Here is a 26355-nt window from a genome sequence, read left to right as displayed (position 1 = left end):
TGAAGTGAGTACACCAACGCTAAGCAGCAAGCACTTTCAGCAAACATTTTTTTTTATTAAATCCTTCTGCGGTTTGACAGAACAATTCATACAGACACACGAAGCCAACAGTTAGCTCACGATGCCAGCGATGCTCAAACTCCTGCGTTTCCTGCATGTTGCTGGTTATTGCAATTATTTTCTGGATGACTTCCTTGAAGCAAACTTACTTTTTTTTTTTTAAGATATTTGTAATTATGTATCTATACGTACACGTGTATGTATATAAATATAGACACGTGACATGTGGTTTTAAGTCAGTCTGGAATCAGAGAATGGCTGGGGTGGGAAGGGACCTCTGAAGGTCACCTGGTCCAAGCTCCCCGCTCAAGTCTAACTCCCTGGGATTGTACGGTGACTTCTCCACGCGCCTGAGGCCACGCGTGGGTACCCTGTCTGCGTGCGAAGACCTCACGTGACAGTGACCCTCAACTAGCATATCCCTGGATGTGGCAGTAGACACGAGTGTTACTCAGACACAGCTAAGATGGGAGAATCTGGTTCTCAGAAAGACAAACTGAACCAGAAGAGCAAACAGCTATTTCCATCAAGCTCTGTAGAAGCTCCTAATGTCTATACCCCTCTCTTGATGTAAATCTGTCATTTTTCCCAGGCCTTATAGAAGGCAGGTCACTGCCCATTTGGGCCTTTTGGTATGTGCTCACTTTTATTTCGATTTTTATTTTTTTTGCACAGGTATCTAACTCAGGTCAAATTGACACAGGTATTTACATTTGACAAGTAAAACAAAGGTGTCTAAAGATTAACACTACTTAAGTTAGTCACTCAACCAACCCTCTTTACTACTTCATCTCTGCTTTACTTTTTTGTCCAACATCAGGCAATAAAATTAGACCAAAGGAAATCAGAAAGGTGACAGTAATTCCAAAGGATACTATGAATACTGATACATGGCCAGTGTCTTAACTAGAGGCACACTTAGCAGTCAAGTATCATAACATTTTCAGGTTTTCCTATTTCAAATCAAGAAACTCTGAAAATACTACTGGGAAAAGATGATACACATTTCTTAATAAGGACAATGGAATTATCACAATTTTAATACTTGAAATGGCAAAATGACCTAATCTGAAACAAAAATCAAGACTTCTGTTAAGACAATTCAATGAAAAACACATCAAAGGCATAAAAAAGCCAAACACAACACCGCAGAATTAGTTATAAAGGGCCAAATTTTCAGCTCACCTCAGGCAAGACTCCGATGTGAGCTCAGGTGTAGAGATACCAGCCCACAAAGGATCCCCCTGCTTATACAGCTTTGCGCTTTGGATTCTCTTGAGCAGCAACTGCATATGCCACGTGCAGGCAAAAATCACCTGGGCACCCCCACGGTAGCCACAGAGTACCCAACACTAGCCACCGGAGTACAACCCCCTGCTGAAAATCTGGCCCCACGCTACCAGGAGTACAGATGTCTCCGTCCTTCACCACAGTAAGATAACGGAAGCATCTCATCTGCTGAGTGACAGCAGTCATTTGAAGACTTTATTAGCCCACGTTAGCTCATTAGAAGCAGCGCTGGCAAGAATAAAAGGTTTCTGAGAAATAGATGCATGCCTTCATTTTGTTCTAAGGTAGGTTTAGTAAAAATGTTAATATTCAGCAAGCCACAGCAAAGGTACAATGGCAAACCAGACATGCCGAGAGCCGTTAGTTCTTACTTTTAAGGTGTTTAAACAAATGTGTAGTGAAATCCATTGCTTAAGGGGGAGTGAGGTGGCTGTGGTACAGAAGGTGAGGGTGCTTTAGATGGATAGGTCAACTGCTGAGCTAGAAGGGATCACATACAGGAATTAGGCTGCACAATCAAACATTCATATTATAAACGGAGTGACCTTAATTTGCTACCACACAAATAGGAAACCTGATTAGTAACGCAATGAGGTGTTACACTATCTTAGTTACACGGAACATTATTTTAAAACAACAACATTTCTACCTGCCTTTTTTTTCTTTCTATTAGTTGCATAATTTATGCAAATAAACATTCCTGGTTGGATGAAAATACGGACAATATTTTAAGATGAAGTTTCACTGGAATATTCGAAGGCACATGACACCAATATACTCTAATCCAGCCCTGCTTTTAAAACTGAGTTCTGGAACAGCACCTGTATTTGTGAATTTGATTTCAAGATTTCACTGAGGCTGTGTAAGTTTTCAGCATTTCCTGTTATATGCCAATAAGCAGGAACAAAATATATAGAAAAATCACCAAAAAAATTTACGTATGCATATTAACATTTTGCTTACTACAGTGCATGATATCATAAATATATTGTCAGGTCTTAGCTTAAAACTTTGGGATAAAGAATACAATGATTAAAATTATCCCTGTTTATAAACCAGACTAGTGATATAGTATTAGAAGAAAATAATCATAAACTGAAAAGGGTTGAAACGCAGTCTTAAATTCCACTTTTACGTTTTGCAGGGCCAAAGGCAGACCTAATTCCAAAACACACAATTTAGGAGATGACTTCTTAATACTCCTGTGTTTGACTTTATATTCAAGATTCTTGACAGGATTTTCATTTAGAAGGTTGATTTCTTACAAGAAACAGAGAAAATCTAAATGCTGCTTTAAAAGGATTAGATAAATGTACAATTTATTTTAACATATTCATATTATCTTAACTGCTTTCCCCTGAAAAATAGGAAAAATTAAGCTCCTCCGTCTTTTTCATAATAAGAAAATCTTTGTAAAAAAAAATCTAGATATTTAGTTTTGGATTTTCAGATATGGTCTGCTTCATCAACAAGAAGCAAATGATAACCCATACTTTAAAAATCAAACTACAAGGATAAGAATGAAAAGGAATCTGTAAAATTAGAATAAAGGAGAATGTACAATCAGCTGTACAAAGCAGCAAATGCTTTTCTTTTTAATCACTTTAGATCATCAGAAAATAGGCTACAAATAAAAAACCCTGAACTCTTTTAATGGTTTGTATATTTGGCTTTTTTTAGAATTCCATGAAAGGTGTTTGTTTTTAAAGAAGTAATGATTGAAATCAAAGCAAGACGTGTCACAAGAAATGAGTGTTTGAGATAGATACAAAAGTGTGGCAAGGAACACTTGTTTGTGTGCACAGACATAAAGTCTTGAGCTTCCTTAAAGAATCAAGTCCTTGGCTACTATGTTAGGGTTTTTTAAAGTGACTGAAAGACAAAAGAGCTAGCTGCTAAACTTCACAAAGAAAATTAAATTCAGAATCATCTTGCAACTGAGTGCAAATTTTTTCAAGCAGCATTTAAATGTTTCAGTGCTGATGCACATTCTAATTCCCTCTTTGGGGAAAACTAAAGAATTAGAATTCCTGTGGTTACGTACATCTAAACATATGTGGTGATCACACTTTGAAAATAATTCTAATACATTTATTTTTTTTTTAAATATGTAGTAATGAAGACATAGCTACTACATTCGCTACAGAACATGAAGACCGCTCAGTATGGCAGGCACTCTGCTCTTGTACTCACACAGAGAAACAATTTCAAGTACGGGCTGCGTTTACCTTGGTTGATCTTAGCTTTGGTGCTGCCTTTTCCCAGAATAAGCTACAACTCAGGTGGCAAAATGCTGCACTGGCTTGTGCCTCCTGAAACACGAAGTCCCAGTCCACAGCCAAAGCGCATGAGTGCCTGTCACAAGGACCTGGTTCCCAGACCTGGGGTCAGACTGCCTGCGGAGATGCCACTTTGGCACACAGATGTCTGAAGGTCCAAAAGTTAACTCCTGAAATGCTCCCAAGGTTTTACAATTCTGGGCTTTTTTTGTTGTTTTGGTTTTTATAATGTCTAGCCTCCTCAGTGAATCGTTTTATCCCTTTCAGTCAGTTAAATTACCCACAGAACCTCACTGAAGTCTAAAGATTCTTATCTTGAAAATGTATTGCATCCCCTCAAAATCACATTCTCCTCGGGTTTCGCTGCCGCTGCATCCCCCAGTACGCAGCCACCTTCAATCAACGGTCTGTTACTACAGATTCACGTTACGCATCTGGATATCGGAATAATCTGTCTTTAATGAGAAGGTCTTAAGGGCTTCTGTGGCAAGTGCCATAAGTTTAAACTGACACCTTCAGATGATAAATGTGCGTATTTTTTCTCCATCATCGTTGAAGTTCCCATTATTTCCATTCTCCACTGGAACAGTGAGCGGTGCCAGTTATAAATGGCCAGTCAGACACTTGCTAGAATAGCTGCTGCCTGTATTACCCTGCGATACAAATCTGTCTAACATTTCTGATTTCAACTACAAAGCAATCGACAGTGAAATTATCACTTTTAGTAACATATTGCAAAGGATCTATTCGTTTCCAGGCATCAAGCAGAATTCATGCACGGCTGCCTTGCTCTGACCTCTAATCTCGGCCAGCAGACAGAAACATGCCCATACCCATTTCACAATGCCTTTTTCAGCCTGTTGTCATACAGCCGAGGCTGCAAGTGATTGTACTCTAATCTCAATCACTGGACCTTGGAATCCTTCTGTTGAAAAAAATATAATTAAAAATCCCTCTATTTTTCTAAGTCACAGATCAACTTATCTTAAAAAAATTATTACAGATATCCATCATTTAATATAACCATAGGGAATTCATTGAAAATATTGATTTTTTTTTAGTACTATTAGTACTGAATATTTAATACTATTAGTATTAGCAAGTTTCCAAGCTCTGAACTTTCTGATTATACTATTTCAACCCCTTTACCCTGTCCATCAGAGGCCAAATCCTCAACGTAAATCTTGAGGGCCTCTAAATTTGTTATCTATACACACTTCTCACTATTTTGAATACGAATGACTAAAACTCTCTCATATGCCAGGAGTTCAGCAACAACCCCACACAACTTTCGAAGCTGGTGAGAAACAGCTGTTATTTTATAAATAACTACGTATTACCTGCTACCTCCTTGCTCCTCTGAGAGGCTTCAGAAGCCAAAGCGTATGATATGGTAATGATGCGCTCCTGCTCTTGCAGCTGTGAATCTAAATCAACCGAGCGGTGCTTGGCCTGAGCAACAGACGGCTGTAGATTGTGCATACTAGTGGGAAAGTGCAAAACAACATTAGCATTTGCAAACATAAAGCAGAATCCACCATGCAGATGAGAACAAGCTTGAATTCATACAGCAGTTTTCAGATCTCATCTATCAAGCTCCGTGTTGTGCTGAGGCTCTTTAAATTAGTGTTAGATATTGTATGCAAAGGACTCCAGCATACAAAGATGAAGCCATTACACATCCAGTCATCATTTGTGCACAGCCTTAAGTACATCTAAAATTCCTGTGTTGTAAATCCACTGTTTACATGAAAGCACTACCAAAAATGCTATTTGTTTGAAGTTGTTAATAAAATTTCTTGTTAGTGCCCAGAGGTAAAGGCATATAACCTGGTGGTCCTCAGGCACAGCCCCTTTAATTGTCTTCCAAAGAGAGAGCAGGTACCCGAGGCAATCAAATTCTGGAAACGGAATGTTTCAGCTGACTCTGCATTAGCTGGAAGTAGCCAAAAGTGTTCTTTCAGAACTACAGTTCTCTGGAGACAACAGGAACTTGCTCTCACCGCTGACTTTTCTTCTGCTTTTGGCCAGATCTGCGCGTTTCCTTCCCCACTGTCATCTACTAGTTGCTTGGTAAGGACTCACTACTATTTTAGGATGTTCTGAACAAGAAAATCTACAGGTACAAAATCTGTTATTATCTCTTCTACCCTGTTTTAAAAAGGAGCTTTAAGTCTATGACATCTGTGTGCATCTTCTAAAAGTCACAAGTTACACTTAGATGATAGGGATTAGAATGTTGTATGAAGTTAGCTCCTGATGTTTAACACCAGCCCATATATGAGATTTGGAAAAAAAAATCCCAAACCAACCAAACCCTGACCTTGATTTAGTAAGAATATTCTTTATCTTTTCTGCTTTACGTTGCCTTGCTGCCAGTTCTTCTGTAGAAAGAGGTTCTTCTGGCTCCAGTTCAACATAGCGCTCCGGAATTGCAACCTTCTCAGGTTTTGACAACTGTGGAAAGCAAGCATCAAGTTTTTAATAACAGGCATAAAAGTATATTTAGACAAATTCTCCTCAATGGGACAACACAGTGAAAAGAGTAAAACATGGGTTTTCACAGTTGGTACATGTACCTGATGCTAAACCTTCCCTCTGGATATGAGCTGATGTGCTTTTAACTGTGTCTTTTCTCTCTGGTTCATTTTACTTTAGGAAATCGAACAAATATTAAAGGGGATGACAAGAGAAATCAGAATCAACAGGGAACCGTTTTTAAGCTCAGGCTTAGAGCCCCAAGTAGAACACTGCCTAAAGCTGTTAGAGTAGAAAGAAGCAATCACCATACGACTGACTCAACAACCTGAGATTTTAATGTCATGATATTTATGTCACACCAGCAAAGACTTCCCACAGCAGAAAGGAAATAGCACCTGAAGTTTTAATCTAAGGTATCATTCTTTTAGGACTGCCTAATCTTCTGTGAGCAGTGGAGAGGGCGGGGGGAAAAAAAAACCACACACCCACACCCACCCCCCCAGCGGTTTATCATCATCTTAGGAAATTCTTCAACTACAAAATCTGAAATCCTAGGTGTACAAAAGTTGTCTAGGGAACTGACCCAGAAACACACTAATGTTGTGCAACTGTAACAACACATTGCATACGCACAATTCTATAGATGAAAAATTTAATATGATCGTACGAAAGCTAGTAACAAGTTTTTGTTAGAATCAGGTTCTCTGTGGGAAATTTTTACTTTGCATTAAGAGATATAAAGCATCCACTGAAAATTCAGTTTACACCTAGCCTTTGAAAACCAATGCTTATTATACAGAACAAACTGCTTCTGAAAAGCAGAAATACAGGATGTGTGAAAAAATAAAAATAAGGGGAACTACTTTTTCTTCTCCTTCTGGATTTCCATTAAGAAACTCACGATGTGATGAGTTTTCAGAGTTCAAAGTTTTAAATAAAAATAATCCTCATTTTTTCACCACTGACCTTAGTTCACACTAATTCAGCAGCATATGTAAAGTGGCCTGACCTAACCCCCAGTGAACAGGCTCAGTAACATGCAGAACAAACGCAAAGTATAGAATACAGTCATACACTCATAACCACATTACTGTCACAACCTCCAACTTTTATACTTCCTTCTCAGCAAACCCAAGGCCAATGCTTCCTATAAAATCCTCATTTTGCACTACACTTCCTTACTTTCGAATCCAACCCTTCTCCAGAACTCCATAGCTATACATTATTATGATGATTTGATTTAGCTGTCTACCTCCATACTATAACTACCCTGGATCAGCTCATCCTGAATAACGGAGTCTGTTAGTCTGGAATGTTACCATGTGAACGGACAGTGTATTGGCCCTAAAGACACAAGTGAGTACATCCCCTCCTGAGGCACAGGAGGGCCTGCCAGGTGGAGGGGAGGGGTACCTCGGTGGAGGAGGACAGCCTGGGTAACTTGAGAGAGCAGCTTTACTCTCCAAGCTTCAGACCTGCCTCAGGTACTCTGGAGTAGGACACAAATTCCTACAAGCAGAAACGTTTCCTTCTCCAAGGTTTAAGGCGCTAATTTGGATGTACAAAGGCCGCGGAGCCCTCCAGGAGAAAAATTCAATAGCAGAGTGCAAGAAGGAAAGGCAACCCAATGGAAGTATTTTTTGTTTCCGGAGTTTACAGGAGCATTGCATTTTCCATCGAAAATATACAAAGCTGAACTGAAAGTGTTTCTGGAGTTTACAGGAGCGTTGCATTTTCCATTGAAAATAATACATCCATTCACAGAGATCAGCAGAGAGGGGCTCACAGATTCAGCTGCGTACAAATACCTCTCCCCGTAAAACGACACATTGCCGACAGCTTTCGGAAGGGTAGATGTTCTTACTAGTCTGATGATCATTAACAATTTTACTGATTTGCCGTCTACTACGGCATTTTACACAATGTGGAGCCCCGACCAAAATCCTGCCACTTGCTATATTCTTCCTTTCCCACCAGATGGCTCAACCGCATTTCAAATACCGCACCTGGCTACCGGAGCCGCGAGGAGACCTGGCGCCCAGCACGCCAACCCAGTCCTGTGAAAAGCTGGCAGAAAGGTGGCTTTCTGTTCTAACCAGAATAAAGCCCCGCTCCCTCTTCTCTACCATGTGTTGCCAGTCAAAATTAAGAGTAAGGCAGCTCTGGGAAACTTGCTTTCCCTTCATTGCCATTTCTCATTTTCAAATACTCTTGACATTGTCTTCTCATTGTTTTCTCCCATTTATGTAACATTCCTTAACTTAATCGTTTTTTCCTTTATAACGCCCAAGATACATATTTCAAACAGTAGAGCCAACCTTCCAGTTTCTTCTCTCCGCTAAAACACAATACGAACCCGAACCTCAGAGAGATTCTAAGTGCCAGGCCATACATTTTCAATACCCAAAGGCTCCTTTCCATTCAAACTCCAGCTAACTTTTGAAAGAAAAGGTGAGAATTCACTACGTAAAACTCAGGAAGGTTAAACATTTTGGGGCACAGAACAGGAGGCAAAAAATTGTGAGCGTTACCTCTCTGCTGATATCTAAATCATAGTCTTGCGGCTCCAGGTCTGTCTCTGTCACTGGCACTGGCTGAACTTTTAACCATTCGTTTTCATCCTTGTCTTCTCCACGAATTGCCCTCTCAAGTAACTGCAAATCAAATTCTTGCTCTCGTTTCCACTGGTAATAGATACAAAACAATTAACAGCGTTCAACCATAGTGCCAAATTCATCACTGAGCAATGTACGTTACTACTGCTGCAAATGCTATATTGCTGAAAGAATCCAGAGAGCACACCCCCCCGACTGACAAGAAAAAGAAAATACAACTGGGTTTCTTGGAACATGTGGTTGGGAGATTTGGCCTTTAGCTGTGCTGCAGGGATTTTGGAGGAGTGTTCAGTTTTACCGGTGACTTTCAGTAGTATTACATTTTAAGAAATGTTTTCATCACCATTTCACATATGCTGATTAAAAGGGAACTAGCTACACACAAATATCTTTGGAAGACATCAACACAGGTGAGTCTACAGACTAAGAGCCTACTCCCAGGCATTCCAACCAGGCAGTGTGCTGTGATTTTGCATCGCTACACAGAAAGGCTATTTACATGGCAGGTTGAGCACTGCAACTTGAAATTTTTTTGTATCTTTTTAGAATAATACCACATTTTCATTTACATTTAATTTTATCTAATTGAAAGCTGATAATAATTTAGGCACTAGCATGAGCTAGCATTAACTTGTCTTGAATTCAAAAATAATAATTTAGTAACATCTAACTTCTTCTGACTTTATTAAAAGCAGTATCTAGCTACCTAGGAAAATCAAAAACCTCACACATTATCTTTACAAGGTAAACATTTAGCAATAATAAATTCAAAACCTAATGAATTTAGAGTTCCCAAATCATTGCATAGCAGCACCTTCACAACTACACACAGTTTAGCTGCACATACACTACCAACACTTTTTTGTTTAAAAAATCAAGTTCAGTTGCAGCATCATTTCATCCAGCAGATCTCGGCAACTTTCCCATACAGAGTTCAAACATGATACTAAAAGAAGTGAGGAAGAGAAGGGACAAAAAGAAAACGATGACAACAACAAGATCTCAAGCATTTGAGAGTATCAATAGGAGAACACACCGTTATATGTTTCTTAAAAATACCTCCAGTCTTTCTGTAACAAATCTTTGGCTTGTTTTAGTTGAAGTTTGAACTCCCTGTGAAGCCCTTAGACCTCATTGTATTACTTGCATTGATCAATCTAATTGAAACCTATTCATGCACAAGCTCTCCATATTCACTCAGAAGATACATATCTTCCATGTATGTTAAAAAAGTTAAATAGCTAAAAGGCTAACAAATATCTCAAAAAATCAAGATGTTTCCTTACAGAATTCAAAAGAGAAAAAAAATGTTTTCTCATATGAGTACTCCAAACTCAATTCTACTCATATTCGAACCAGGCCTGATTGACATAGTATATTTTAAAGCCACAGTATCATTTTCAAGTTATTATGTATAGGTAAGAAATACATCAAACCGTTCTTACGAAGCAGTATTTTTATTGGCTTTGATGTTGCGACTTTTACATTAAAAAGGCATTGTATATAACAAATGAATTCATGTACTATGATCAATATTTAAAATGTCATACTACACTTGAGAGCTGACCGATTAAAAATTAGAGTTACACATACAATGTATGTTTAAAGCAGATGTTACATACTGAGCAGCACTTCAACTATACATGTAACTGTTTGCCATTTTGGCTGCTAAATAATCGTAATGCTGTAAGTAATTGTGCTATCAAACATGCTTTTTGCGTATCGAAGCCCTGTAGGTACAAGAGATGACCTCTGTAAAACACTGCTAGGGCTGAAAGATTCTATTTTAATTCTTTACAGCAAGAAAAAGACCAAGATGGCACACAAATTTATAGATAACGTGTTTGCCACAGATGTTAATAAAGAGTGTTATGAAAATGCTTAATTCAGCTTGTGTACGTTGCGTGAGTCAGGAAACATAAAAAGCTCACATGTACTTTAATTAAAATAAGAAAAAAACCCCAGTGATACTATAGTTCTACAGTTACCAAATCTTATGCACTATCTGTAATAAATTTGTGATTGCAAAACAGAAGACAAAACAGATGAATGTCTCCAAGTAGTGCACTCGTATTTACTGGGAAAGTAAATATAAATAACTGGCTGTAAATTAGTGCTACGGAACAGTGGGAATGAAAGGCTGAGTATTATAGGTTTTTTTTTAATGCTAGCAATTGACACACATGTACTAAATGCAATTAAGCCTGGTAAAAATTGAGTAGTCCAGTTAGAAATTTTAAAATAACTACAAAATTCCGCAAATTAAAACCAAGCAAACAAAAATGAAGAGGCATTAGGTACAATGAGTGACAAATCTAAAAGCAAGAGATCTTGTGCAATGAATTAGGTAAAACAAAGTGATCATTCTAAAGCTCTAGTGGACCAAATAAAAAATAAATTAAAAGACCACAGCATAAGTGCAATTACAGTACAATCTTGGTTTAGCACCAAGTGAGCGACTGGGTAACTTCACCAATTAGAATTGCTTTGGTTAGTATCCAAAATGAATCATTACAAACTTATTGTCTGTACAGCATTTAATCTCAGAATGCAACGAAAATCCTTTTCTTCAGCAGCTTAAATCTGAGCCTTATTAGAATATTCTACATTTTCAGCTTTAAAGAAGAATTTGTATCAATTAAAATACATTAGCTCTTACATAAATTTCTGATCAGCATGGTTAGATTTTAAAACTGATTATCCATTTCTCATCTCTTTACACAGACACCACCTTTTGTCTGACATTCCCACGACTATCTTGCAGCCTAATTTATGAATTAAAAAGAAAAATATCCATGGTGAGTAAGAACATTCTAAAAGGCCCATTCCATTATAAAGCAGTTTTAAAACTGTACAAGCTTCTCACACTTTCTAAATACAATTCCAATAAAAAACGATCACGTCTCCGAAATCACTCCAATATACTCACATCTCCACTCAGCACACTAACCTCTGACCAACTTACCTGCTGAACTTGCTACATATACTGTAACTACTAGTAAAAAAAAAGATCACCTGTTACTCACACTCTCTGAGCTCATTTTATGCTGTATAACGCTAATTTAATTAGGCTAGAAGAATCACACACACTCAAGTGAAAGTGCTTGCTAGGAAAAAAAAAATAAAAATCTCCCAAGATATTTGTAGTTTAGTCCTTTTAAGGCATATCTAACATACTGAGCCTATGTCTGCAGAAATGGGCCTGATGAAAGACCGAGATGAAACAGACTGCCTTTCTCCTTGGCTAAGAGTCCTCTTGCGTTCACGAACTAACGCCTTCTGGTGTCGCTTCATTCTTTCTAGTTGTTCCTCCGCACTCATCTTGCCTCTTTGGTGGTCTCCAGAGTATAAACGTTCCAAGGCACTCTTTGGTCTCTCCTGCAGAAGTCACAAGGCACACAAAACACATGTTGCAATTAATACTCTATAAGTATGCAAACAATTAACTCTTTCTCCTACTTTATTGCTAAATTAACATGATTTTGTTCCGTTATTTCTGCATTAATTTCCGTATTTCAACTCTGTATTTTCTATTAGTAGTGCCGATTTTTGGTTCTAAACCTGGTTTTATAAATCTGTTTCAAATGCAGCGAGTTGTCTGTCTGCTTGCCGATTCATTTAAGAATGTGAAACATCGAAGATTTTATTAGATCACAGGTATGGGTCCCCTCCCATGCTACTGCTATGCAAAATATATTCTGTGCTTCACTACTTTGGACAGTTCAGATGTTTCCCTTCAGATGTTCATTTAAAACTTACCTTGGACCTATCCCTTCGAAGTGTGGCAAACGATGAAATGGCAGATGATTGGTGCAATCTGGAAGTTGATCCAGATAAACCTTCATAAGGAAAAAAGAGAATGCTATAAATGATGGACAAAACAAAGATAAGTGTCAGATATTTTTTAAATTACCAAGCTTTTTCTGTGATGTTCTTATTACTATTTTAGCTCATGTTTCACATTTTGCAAAAGATCACGAGAGGCATGAAATTTCATTTCAGCCAAAGGTAATGTGTTTCAGGTCACTACTAATCAAAATTCAGAAAGATCTACAATAATTTAGATGCTCACGTTAAATAAGGTCTAGGGTTGAACTCAACTGTACAGCAGTATGTAAGCTGTAGAAATATTCACATCCATGAAGAAAATCAAACATTAACATTCACAGTTAGAAAGGAAAGAAATAAGAAGGAAATGGCTAAGAAATTAATTGCTTTTCCCCAAATATCCTCTCTATCCTAATTTGTGAAACAGTTACAGGACTGTAGCACAGTAGGGACAGAGTGTCAAGCCACATGTAGCATCTGGGGGCATTATATTCATATCCTTGATCACTTTCCTTTCAATGGCAATGTAAGCGTTTAAAAAAATACTTGAGTTTGTAAAAGATCACACAAAAATTATGAGGAAAAATAACTCTGAATATAGCAGACATTCTAATGGTCAATTTCACGTTTCGCTACGCTTATATTTTTTAAGTGTTATATATTAAGTTGCTTTGCAAAAGGCTGGTTACCTGTAACGACACCATTAAAATGCACAAAATCTCTAGACTTTCACAGCATCGTACAGTTAATCTAAAAATAATAATCTAAAAATAAAGACCATCTCCAGAAAACCCTAGGAGAGAAAAGCTCTATACAGACGGCACTCTTAAAATCAGCTACATGAATTCCTGGCTTACCACGGGTAGGTAATGTCTGGTATCCACTGTCAGGGCTTATTAAAGCACTGGGAGATGGGCTGAGGTCACCACCTATAATTGCTAGCTCAGGTTCACTCATGTATGAACGCAGCTCCGCCTGTATGGAAAAATACTCAACAGTTCAATCGGAATCGCAGACAGCAAGTCTTAATAATCTTAAACCAAATCCTAAAGCTTTGTTTCCAGATTACTAAGCCTCTCTCTGCCATTATTATATGGCATAGATCTCCCCCTGCCATTACCGTCTCTGCTGTGGTATCTCTCTCCTTATCACAAGACCTAGGGGTCCATATATTTTACAGATAAGGGTATCTTTTATTATAGGTTCACATATCTTTAAAGTGCAGGTGTATAGGTGCACGAATGCTCACCCTATAGTCTCCATTTACATACTGTCCAAGTTCTCTGTCTCTCTTTCTTTCATCTGACTGACGTTTCAGGCCCCGCACTGACGTGTGTCTGATGACAGTGGCTTCCCTTGGGAGCGGTGGAACAGCTGGTGGCTGATCATCAGGACTGTACAGCTGAGGGAGAGGAGGTCTGGGCGGTGCTTCGTCTTCCTAGGAACAGGCAAGCACAGATATTTGGCAAACAATCTGAAAACAGCCTGACAAAAACTGGCTGAAACTTTATGACATTATATGAGTTATTTGTGACTGCTTTAGCATGCTCTCCTCTCTCCACACCAGGAGCTTCCAAGCTTTAAAAACCAAACAAGACCCAAGAAAGCAAACAACTAATCAACCCCAAAGCATTAACGAGGAAGGCTCTGCATTGGAACCTTCTCAAACACATGGCTATGGTACATAAAGCTCCAGGTGACACACGTATATTCTCCTGTAAGTGCTATTGCTGTTTCAATACAAACACCGTTAAGTATCTCCCCATTGTGCCTCCTCACTGTGTGCTTTGCAACCACGAAACTTGCACTGTTTCTGCCAGAAGTCAATGCGAACAGCAGTGAATGAACCTCAGGAGAGCAGTACTTACAACCTTTGGCTTGAGCTTAACTGGTGACTGAAGAGGTGGCTCGATTTTTTTCAGCTGCTGTGCTTGGTGCTGCGCTCTGGCTTGGAAATAAGGCTGTGGGTACAGCCTGACCTCCAGGGAGGGTTTAACTGGGCTGGGCGGGGGGCTCTGCGCAACTGAAAGTTTGCTCTCCGCAGCTGCGAGGGAGGCTGGTAAGGAAGGCACTGAAGACTGAGAAAATGAAGGCACTGTTTTTCTCTCTAGAGGAGAAAGATACAAATGTGTTAGGCGTTGTTTCTTATCAATAATGTTCATAAGAGCAGCAGCAAACACCCTTAGACTTGATAGAACAGCCCCAATGCTCTGCACGTTGCTTTGAACACAAAGGGTGGGGGTTTTGGACATAAAAATGTCTGAATGTTATATTATAGCAGGAGGGAAAAGATCTTCCTGGTAAGGATCAAGCAAGCCCTTCAAGCCAAAAATAAATCCACACACTTTAGTATCATCCAGTAAAACTTGGAGAGGGCGGTGGGAAGAGGAAAAGCCCAGTCATGCAAAGTCAGTTCTTAGGCTGTACGTGGCCCCATGCCACAGATTCCTTAAGATGCCTATAGATCTAGACAAGGCTAAGCACCCATAGCTGTACCTTAAATAACATAAGATCTTACCACCTCCAAACTATTTTATCTCTGTATGTATAAGGTAAGCAAAGTACTTCAAATATAAATTGAATTTACAGCAGGCATTAAGAGTCTCTTGCTATCCAATGCATTAAGTCTTTTCTTTGAAACACAATACAGCAACTGAAATGCAGACCACACACTTTCCCTTCCCTTTTTCTGTAGCTGATGATGTTGCTCGGCCCACCAAACACTTGCCTGAAGAGGGAGGTGGAAGACAACTGCACCATGGGCAGTTGGGCAGCATCCAAAGGGCAACGGGGAAAAAAAAAAAAAAAAAAAAAAAGCAGACAAGAACACAGAGAGGAGCTCCTGGACCAAATGCAGAATAGATATGACTCTGGTATGGGCCTAGCATGCGACAGAAACTCTTTCTGTAAATTGGAAAGAACTTAGCCCATCATTATTATTTATCATTACTGCTACTACTACTATTATTCCCTTTTTTATGGCTTGTTAAATTTTAGCACCATCAGCATGTGAAAACAACAAAACTCCTTTTTGTCACCTCAACCAAAGAAACACCAAGTTAATGTGATCAATCAACAGAGACTTCTGATGCAACCAATAGCAAAATTAACTGGATTTTCTGCAGTAGAACAAACTTCTAGACTGTTTGCACAGACCCAAAGACTTGGCTGCATTTGTATATTTTTAATGTTTTAATTATGTTCTCTTTACCTGGATTCTTGATAGAGTCTACTATGGTTTTGTAGTTTGTTTTATTTGCACTCAAGCCAGCTGTAACATCTTCAATTCTCCACAAGTCTTTTTGTATTTGTGTTTTCTCCTGACGTTTGCAGTAAAAGAAAAAAAAAAGAAAAATCAACTATATCTAATTTTTAATTTATTATGGGCTTATCCTCCTTTTGATACCAAAACCAAACTAATTTGTCAGAACTTAGATGAAAACTTACAAGTCTATAATGAGTTATTTCAAAATAAAAGAAAAAAACCAAAAAAACACCAACCCAAACCAACATATCTTACTTACAACATTTATTAGAGCACCTTCTAAGTCTTGGAAGACTTCCTATAGAAGACTGGGGGAAAAGGACAGCTCTACATTTTTCTCTACAATATTATTCAGCCTACAAAATACTAGTTTAATGTTCTACGTAACAAGCTTACAGAACCTTTTCATGTGAACTTAGTTTTTAAATCCTATACTAACACACTTAAGACTGCTAAGGCAGCCTTACGAAACACATCTTAATACATTTAGGTGAAATGTCCAATATCAAAAAAGCAAAAAAATTAGTGTAGCCTCCCCGAATACTGCTGTGAAGTCCCTAATGGCTTTTCATGGATTAAATATAAAAACAAAACAAACTCAGAAGGGCTGACACATTTATTTTCTGCTTATATTTGGGTCGTTAGGCCTACCAGACATGATGTTTTTATTATAGTTTGAAACAATATATTGCTGCTGTTGCAGGATTTGGTCTCGTCTTGCATCCTCTTTGCTTTCCGGATGCTTTCCAGGAGGCAAGAAAAGGAAGCTTTGCCTGCAGCCTGGGCTCCGCCTTGGACTGCATCTTGCAGCCAGAGACCTTGGCTACTGACACCACCACTTCAGTCAGATGTTCATTGCTATCACCATAAACTGCTATTCTCATCTACTTAATCAAAGCCCGGTAATTCTGCCCTCAAAAACTGGCATCAAGAATAAACTTAGTAAAACCAAGAGGAAAACAGTATTATTAAAGAAAGCAGAAGGCAGTGGAACGCTTTACTTAAGAATTGCTTACAAACTGCTCAAGGACTCTAGAAATCCATCACTTGCCATGAGCTGCAAAATAACTGCTAATTAATCCTATAAGCCTGAAAGAAAAAAACTTTCATAAAAGCTCTTACACCTCATAGAGCTAAGGAAAGCATATAAATTGCTTTCCACTTTCTGTCTTAGATCAGAAAATATGTTCAGCCAGGTTACAGATCAGCAAGCAGGGTGCCAAGAACACAAACATTTAAATGATGGAAAACGTTATTTGCCCGTAGTAAACTCACTCGATAGATGGGAGAGATGTTGAAAGATTGTCAGGATACAAACTATAAATTTGCACATTTCATTTCATTTTTCTGAGATGAATCATACTACAAGGAACCAAATGATGGATTTACAATAGTCAAGCCTCAGAACGGGTTTAAAAAAAAACAAACCATGTAAAAAAAATTTCTTGCTTCTGAAACCACTCAGAAAATGTTCAATTAGTAATGTACAAAAGCCAGGAGATCTTCTAATATTATTTCTTTCCATTAGTTAAATATTGATGTGAAGAGAATATTTTAGATCAAAAACGGACTAGAGCTAAAAGATAAACAAAGAGATGAATTTATTTGTAAATTATGAAAGCCAAGATTGCTGTTTAAAAAAGGGTATAAATATACTTTATGAGCTAGCATGAAAAGATAACTTGGAGAGATAAATCAATTTCTCTACCTTCCTTCACACAGAAACAGAATTTAGAATGATTTATAAAACCAGAGGAGGAACACTTACCAACCAAAAAGTTATCACTGACAAAATACCACCTCTCAGTTAATTTTGGCATGCCCAGATCCCCCAGCCGTCAAGCAAAAGACACTGAAGCTACATTCATAAAAGATTTACTCTGACCAATCTGCTTGAAACATTTAGTTGTTAACCTCTTAATGCTATATATGAACATTAGCTGTTTCCTACAGCAACTGGAGTCTGCAAATTTACTGAATTTTTAATAATATTCCATGAAGACTGCATTTTTTTAAAATACAGTGTGTATTAATTTAGTAGTATTGGAAAATACTAGATAAACAACTTTGAGTCTACGTACCCTTGGGCAGGGATAAAAAAAATCCTCTATTATGGGTACTTCAAGTGAGACTTCTTTGAAAGAATATAGTTTTAAAAATATTCAGTACATTTGGAAAAGAATCAACTCCCCTTAGCATCTCCAAAATTGATATTCAGAAACATTTTTTTAAAAACTTAGCCAAATGTATCTATGAATACACATATATGTAAGCATAAACACACAAAACACATAATGAGCATATGTGTGCGCGCATGTGCATTTTTAAATAATCATGCATATATGTGATACAAGATGATAATAAAACTGAGTTAACATTTTTTCTGTGTAAACCACATTCCCTTCTATATGTATTGCTCAATCACATACCATACATCAGGTATTTTAAGCGTGCTCAATGCAAAACTGGAAATCGTTTGTTAAAGGTCTTTAACAAAATATATTTTGTTTAAAACAATGATTTCCCTAAACAAAATAGCTTCATACAGGGATGATTTGATTCTAAAATACCTGTGGGATATTTTGGAGGGGTGTACTCTATAGCTGAGCTCAATTAGATAATATTCTGGCTCTAGAAACTAAATCACCTACCCCCCAAAATTACAAGTAAATGGAAATGACTATTGAAGATTGATGCAAGCTAAAAAAGTTTTACAACTCTTGCTTTGATAGAAGACATTTATCCATTAATAGTGAAAATAAATAGACTTCTATATCTCATCAGATATTCATTGCAAATAAATAAATTTGAAAATTTATCTAGTGAGCTCTTTTGGTCCAGGATATTTGGAAAAGTAGGCTAAGATTTCAGCAAAATGTGCATACATTAGCTTTGTTCCTTGTGTTTTGCCTTTTACGTAAAACTGTTCTGCTTAAACACAGGGAAAACAATCCAGACTATATTCTTTGCTCTAAGAATGAAATCACCAGTTGTAAGCAGGTATGTAGAAATAATCTGGTATGCCACAGCCAGTTCAGCAAACAGAATAATTTAACTTCAAACAAAGCTTCTTTGTAAGCCTCAAAACTGAATAATTGATTTAAAACCAAGATGCCTTTCAATTACTGATGGCTGTTAAACACTTATTCCACTTTACAAAACAATCTGCAGAGATAAATCTTCCATAAATAGAAGAACATGACAAAGAACATGTAATGACAATAACAAGCTGGTGACTGATGCTCTAAAACACAGATAAAGAAGCTAACAGTGTCAGATCAAATAAATGGAAGACTAAGTCCTGCATAGTCTTATAAATTAAGTAAGTTATCAATGTCAAGATGTCAGCATGTAATAAAAACATAATAAAATAACGACAAATTTGCACAGACAACTTATGAGAAACTATTACACACACTGCAAGACAGCTAGTTACTGCACCGCTACACCGTTAAGAGTGCCTGAACTCCGCAAACTAAACTACGTGACAGCTGAACACAGTGCTAAAACTGCAGAGAATTTCTCTTAGGGGATGATAGTGTTCAAGTTCAGCCAAAATCATCTCCTAAGTAAAACCAATCCCTGGAAATGGACTCACCTGAGATACCAATGAACTATGCATCTGTTCCTGTAAGGCTTTTTTCAGCTGGCTCACATCCTTTTCTAACTTCAGATATTCATTCCAGGCATTTTCCATTTCCTGTTAACAGAAGGAATATTCTAATACAATGTTATGATAAACTTTGAAATCACTCTATCCATTCTCTAACTGAGCACCCCAGTGTTTGTGAGGTGGTGGTTTTCTATTATAAAAAGAAGCAAAAAATCCATCTTGTAGTCTACATTTTTGCTTAGGGTTGATGATAAACTTTAAAATGCTTTATAGCCTGTGAGATCAAGTCAAGAATGCCTAGTTAAAAACCTCTGGCCAGATTCCTCACACAAACCCATTTCTCAAGCATAAAACTGGCATGTAACAGAATCTGTACCATGACTACTACATTATGAAGGAATCAAGTCTGTTCCGGTTCCATTTCCTTTTACTTTGCTCCTCTAATTAAAACAAGTTTACAACTGAGCTCCAGTCACCTAAACCACAGCTCATGTTTTGCAACACAAAGCAGGCTACCCTTTAAAAGTTCCTCAGACTGTGCTGAAATGGCATTAGCAGTGAATAAACGCGCAGACACCTGGAAAATAAGCTTATCCCTTCGCTCTACTTAGATCATTTCCAGCATCCATGGCACTTCTAACCCAGAACTGAGAAAAATCAAGTGCTTGGTGCATTTTTATGTAAGGAATGATGGAATAAGGCTTTTTTTCTGAAGTTTGGAGAAGACTTGGGAGTTGAGGGGAAGAAATAATGGAGGTCTACGAAGCCATGAGTGGCATGGAGAGAGCAGGTAACAACTGACCATTCCCCATCCCTTCTCATACAAGAATAAGGGTCCATCACACGAAACATGTTTCAGTTAGGCTCAAAACAAAGAAAAGAAAGTGGCTGTCCACCCAGTGGGGAAAAGATCCGTGCAGTACCTTGCCAAATTATGTTTTGGATGCAAAAAGTTCACAGAATTGAATAGGAGAGTGTACAGGTTCTTGGCCATGAGATCTACTGAGGATCACTGAAGAGACAAACAGAATACCAGCTTCAGGAATTCTCTCAGCAGAAAACAGAAGCTGGATTGGTTATGACAGTAAATGCTACCCACCTCTCCTATCCTTACTCTTCCCTAAGCATCTGCTTAGGCCCACTGCTTCAGCCAGAACCCTGGGCTAGAACATGCCTTGAACTGGACCGGTACAGCCAGTCTTACAATTTCTTGCCATTTATGCCCACAATCCAAATTTAAATGCTGCCTGTGAAAGTCAGCCATTTCCTACAGGCACAAATCACTGTGTGTATATATATTTAAATAATACTGGCATTTTAATGATCATACTTACTATAGAACTTACTAACAGGAAAGATGTTCACACAATTCCAGAAACAATGTGATGAAGAGCTAGTCCCATATTCATTAAGAGGCAAGAATAATACATTGAGTACACAACGTCCAGTTTTAATATACTCTCATGGCCAATTCTTAGAAATATTTTTATCAATAAAAATGTAACATTAAATTGCATTTGAATTTTATCCAGTCATAATATCAACAGTAAATTTTGACCAAAATATCAACAGACTTTGTCAATTCCTTTTCCCCTGGAAAAATCCCATGGAATCACACCTATATTTTCAAAGGACTAGCTGAAAGATTTGCAATTTAAGCCCCATACATAAATGAAAAAGGTATATAAAAAGTTTGTTGAGGTGGTTTTTTTTGGGGGGGTGGGAAAGTGGGAAGGGGGCATTGAAAATGAAGGCTAGAGAGATTGTTTAATTTTTTTTGTTCAGGTTTAGTACCCTATACCTTAACCAAATCAGTTCTGAATAGGACTTAACTCCCTATCCAACGAACAATACAGTTTTACTCAAACTGGTATTCTAATTATGGTTTTCTTGAAACAACCGAAAACACAAACCGTTGAAACTTTGGATATTTCAGCCCGAATATGTATGAGATCCTCTTGCAAAAGCCTCTGCTGGTAAGAAATTTTTTCAGCATGTTGTGGTTGGTCTTTGTACTGTTCCATCTGCCTGTGTAAGACCTCCAAAACAGACTCCAGCTGATCCTAAGAAAGAAGAAGATGGCACCAAGCTTACATTCACATGGAATTCTACATCTACCTGTGGGAATATGAAAGTTGTTTTCCATGCCTCCAGTCTTTCCTATAAGCCACCAGAGGTTAGGGTTGACCTCCTCTTATGGAGGCTAAGATGTAAATGAAAAAAGTGCAAGAGCCTTAATTAACAAATATAACCAAAATTATGTGGTGTTTTCCATTAAGTAGCCAAAACTGTGGAAAAAACAAAGCACTGAGAGGGTCATTTTCATTTTCAAGAACAGGTTTCTAAATGTGGGTACTCAATCCTAACATAAAATCCAATTCTTTTCCTTACATAAATTTATACACACGTCCAAAGAAAACTACTACAATGCCAGCAGCATCTAGTAATTTGATTTTTGGTTTGCAATTCCCTATTTTACGATTCATTGAAAGTTGTTATTTTATTTTATAAAGCCCTTTTTATTCTACTCACTTTATTTTCCTTAAGGGCTCTTATTTTGTCCTCCAAGTCCTGCAGAATTCTGTCCTGCTCACAGAAAATGCTTAGTTTGACCTGAAAATGAAATCATACAAATATACAACGTCAGATTTTAAAAAGCAAGGCAGGAACATCTCCACTAGCAATATTTTACCCCAAAGAGCATAATAATGTGAACATGTAACAGTACAACATCAATAACCAAAACAGTGCGAGAAGTTCTGAAGTGGTATTTGATACTTACATCAATATCACTTTCTGCAATCTTGACAGGTTTTGTACTTCGTTCTTTTAACGTGTCACGTCCTGTCACCTAAGAGGAACAGGTTTTAAAGATCTGAGAAATTTGTTGCAAACTACAACTTAATTATGCTTCAACAAGGAAAAGTTTTGTTAAATATTCAGTATTAACAAAGACTAATAAAATTTTGGAGACAAGTCTTTTCAAATACGGCCTCTATTTTTAAAACAATGTTAGCAGAAAGGATTACTAGTTATATTAGGCTATTTAATAACTCTTACAGTAGCTTGAAATTTTGTACAAAACAGCATAATCCCACCGGTCTATGGTTACAAGGGTCCTGCTCCTGCAAAACCTAACAGTTTTAACAGTTCAGCTTTACTAGCTTTCTTGAAGCCAAAGGACTTGAACAGTTTAAATGCATGGTTGCAAGAATAACAGCATTAATTAAAGACTAAAAATACAATTTTTTGGCAACTATTTAATTCTACAAAGCACAGTCTCTTCCATATTACAGGGTGAATTTTATTAAAGACAGACTGCTATAGAAGCACTATACTGGAATTAAATGTAATTGATCTATTTTGACGTGTTTATAATATACCAAATCTCTCATTCCATAAATCACTTGTGTCATATTCAATTTCTGGTGAGAAGATTATCTTCCCGCATAACACAGTTTTTAAATCTGTGCAGAAACCACACTGTATTATACTTCCAACCTTCACAGCAATCTTAAAACGAAGGCATGCCTATCTCTGTAGAAACATTTATTATTTTCATTGTCTGTATGGGACCCTTTTTGTAAGTAAATGAAGTTAAAAAAATGGCAATATAATACAGCTCATTAATCAAACAGTTTTTAAGAGCCTTAAAACCTAATGACTTAGTATTACTAATTACAATACTCCTAAAAATTCATTAAGGCAAATACTGGCTCACCAAAGAAATACCTGGTGTTTAGAAGTATGGTACTGATATACAGTATATTTCTATTCATATACAGGCAGAGTTTATGAAGAAAATTCATCTAAATATTTTATTTAATTAATATTAGAGCAGAAGTTGTTGGCTTTTTTGGTGTGGTAGAAGGGGTAGTTTTCTTTTTACCGAGCAACTGGCAATCTCCAGGCTTAAAGCTCCATAGCTTACTTATTAACCTAACGGGCACCTACACAATCATGCTCACTTTCTGAAAGTAATTCTATTTTACTCTAAGCCTAGCTAAATCTTTGATAAACCTGTTTCTCATCTAATGTTCTATGAAGTTAGCCACCTACACTTAGTATTTTCAAGTAACAAAGCAGGTTTAAGACAGAAGAGTATGGCCAGCATTTCTGTTTATGGTCTTCTCCCCTCCAACGGCACACTCCATTCAAAGACTAATCATGTGTATTCATGTGATCAAATGTTGCTTCACCACCACCAAAATCAAAAGCATTTACTGCCTCTCAAAACTTCCAGTTTTCAGGTATTTTGATTTTCAACAATGATGTGTTTTACATAAGAAACCCCCTTTCCTTCAGAAGTATTAATGGAATTATTTAAATGCCAAATCCTATGTATAACAGTAACAAATAATTAAACTTAACTATAAACACTAGCATGTCAACATAATAGTTTTGCACATTTAATTATCTGCAAGCTAAGAGAATGCAAAAGCCTTTTTCAAAGCAATGGAATTAACATAAAAACCAAGGTCTACAGATTTGGGGGCTATTTTAAATTGCATAATCAGGACTGTAAAGAATTTGTTAATTATCAAGCAGCAAACATGAGAACATAATGGAGATATAGCATGCTTTTACATTTTCAAAATTACACATAGGAGTCACTACTCGACACAACCATTTTCAAAACATGATAAAATGAAACCAAACACTGAGGTCAGCCATAATTTCGCATACAGACTCCCAAAGGGGAGGGGGAGGAGAAAAAAAAAAGAAAGAAAAAAAAAAGGGGGTGGGTGGGTGGGTAAGTCTTACAGAAAGCACTACTGGTTACCGTAAGACGCCTGTAAAAGCCAGAATACGTAAACACCGACTGCTATTTTAAAAAGCAATGGGATGAGCACATTTCAGATGCAAGCAGTCTTACATGTATACTGGACAGTAACCCTTGTGCTGAGTTCTTTAGCACTTTGTATATCATGTTGATCAGAGGTCCATTATTTTCTATCTGTTTCAAACAAAAGTTTAGCAATAGCTTGTTACAGATGTAAAAATCAACCCCCCCCAAACCTCTGAGCAGCAGTAATCACATGCTCTTATGTCACACCCATCCTTGAGCTTTATAGTCTCTATCATCTGCCAGTACAGGAGCTGTTACTGGGTATCCCGCTAGCTTGTTATGTTGTGGGCAGGCTGCTCATCCAACCAGAAGACTTTTTTCATTTACAAAACACACACACAAACACACAACACGAAACAGGATTTGTTCAGACATGTCCAATTGCAGTTTCAAGAGCGTTACGACTTACAGCAAGATATTTTCTGCGCTATAATATGTAGTAACACTTGTGCCAAGAGCTCTATATTGATAATTTGAGCAACCTAGTTAAAACCTCAGTGGAAGAAGTCATTGCAATCACACTTACCCCTCCTCCCACAACAAATACCTGCCAGGCACTATCTCCTTTGTTACCTACGTGACACAAGCTTGTACTAGCAACCTCTTTCAGCTGCAGCTGAAACGAAAGTCTCAGATATTACAGTATGACTGACTGCAGAAGAATGAAGCAGGACCACTGCTGAACCACCGAGAGAGGCCCCAGATTTGGTTCAATTGGTTGCACAATTTATATTTAGTGACACAAACTTTCCTAAACTTCCTCATCCATATTTTGTATAACCTGCTGGGGAATGTTTGTAAAGTCTTGCGAGGTGAGGCTCCCATCCATCCCTCATGTGGCCTGCTTGAACTTAATTTCATAGCCACGAGAAGGGAAGCTTCCTTCCCCACTTGTATTTCATCTTACTTGCAAAGTCATCTCAGAATCTTGTGGGGAAAACTTTTTCTTTCCTTTGCTCTTCCTTTCTGCTTTTCTAATACAGGGTCTATCCACTCTAGCGATTAAAAACTCCCAGCTGTAGACATCTGCTTGCAGAAGAGGCATGGTTATGCTACAGCATACAGATACGCCATGTGTTCCATGATCCACAACACCTCTATTTCATGAGTGAAAAAAGAATACAAAGTCATTGCTACAATTTTTTTGGGAAAAAAAATTTCATCATCTAAGGGCAGTAGCATTAAAGGAAACCTCCACAATGTATTTGGCAAGTTCAAAATTATCAATAATTTTTCCTCATAGCGTGAGTAAACAGCCTCGAGATGTGGGTTTTTTTAATGTCAGAAATAGCTCACATGCAAGAGAAAACTCCTGAAATGCATTAGTATCTCTGGAGCATTTTTACTTCACTCATGTTATGACCATACACTATAATATTGAACAATATCATCTTGGTATTAACATAAAAATTATTTATTAGATAATATTTTAAAACACTTAAGTAATAAAAAATAGGCTCGTATAAAAGGATAAGAGCCAGGGGACACACATATAAAACATGTGAGTAATGACAAATTACTAAACGCTGCATAACCAGTTACTGTAATGAATTTTAGTACTATGGCATGCATTATGCAGTTAATTGCTTAATTGCTATTCCATGTTGAAAAGTTGTATTTTGAAACCTCTAAGAAGAGAGAGATCTTCAGTAATAATGGATTTAGTGAAAAGAAACAAGTTTAACTCCAGTTCTAAAATCTTCAGTCCTATTTGAAATTATTTCATCAGAGTGTGTTTAACTCAAAGCCCAATGAGAGACTTGAATTAACAGGCTCGCCATCTGAGCCTCCGGTGTCTTAACGAAAAGTACCATGTGTATGAACTGTGCATGTGCCATATTCCACCGTTACCAAATCAGTGATTTGCTGAGTTTCATCCAGCAGTCTATTCTTTTTCCTCATACTGCAAAACAAAGCATCTCTACATTTAGTGGCAAAACACAAATTCAACAACACAAAGACACCCTCTCAAATTTCACATGGTTTCCTTAATCTCTCAGCAACCTGACCTGAATCTTTGCATTCCTGGATCACCACTGAAAGAATGCCCGCTGTGAAACATCACATCATCCTGA

At 37.5% G+C, this 26355-nt stretch overlaps 1 protein-coding gene across 8 annotated transcripts in view; it reads right to left on the bottom strand.

Moving 5' to 3' along the window:
• The window catches only part of PLEKHA7 (pleckstrin homology domain containing A7), a 160105-nt gene that overhangs the window by 1619 nt on the left and 132131 nt on the right, over nt 1–26355 (bottom strand). For 7 of the 8 annotated variants that reach the window (XM_040608613.1, XM_040608614.1, XM_040608616.1 and 4 more), the window contains 14 exons: nt 22214–22282; nt 21964–22044; nt 21345–21494; nt 19417–19518; nt 15765–15873; nt 14422–14660; nt 13803–13991; nt 13411–13528; nt 12485–12564; nt 11903–12103; nt 8642–8794; nt 5953–6086; nt 4970–5112; nt 1722–1830 (listed from right to left, as the gene is read on the bottom strand). In XM_040608613.1, coding sequence (XP_040464547.1) covers nt 1733–1830; nt 4970–5112; nt 5953–6086; nt 8642–8794; nt 11903–12103; nt 12485–12564; nt 13411–13528; nt 13803–13991; nt 14422–14660; nt 15765–15873; nt 19417–19518; nt 21345–21494; nt 21964–22044; nt 22214–22282 — 1866 coding nt within the window. In that variant the 3' untranslated portion in view covers nt 1722–1732. The remainder of the gene's footprint in view (nt 1–1721; nt 1831–4969; nt 5113–5952; nt 6087–8641; nt 8795–11902; nt 12104–12484; nt 12565–13410; nt 13529–13802; nt 13992–14421; nt 14661–15764; nt 15874–19416; nt 19519–21344; nt 21495–21963; nt 22045–22213; nt 22283–26355) is intronic. The other variant, XM_040608615.1, reaches the window with a different exon arrangement.

The sequence above is a fragment of the Falco naumanni genome, chromosome 10, assembly GCF_017639655.2.
Source record: "Falco naumanni isolate bFalNau1 chromosome 10, bFalNau1.pat, whole genome shotgun sequence".
NCBI classification, from domain to species: domain Eukaryota; kingdom Metazoa; phylum Chordata; class Aves; order Falconiformes; family Falconidae; genus Falco; species Falco naumanni.
The sequence above is the reverse complement of the archived record's forward strand: the minus strand, read 5'-3'. Positions and strand labels throughout refer to the sequence as shown.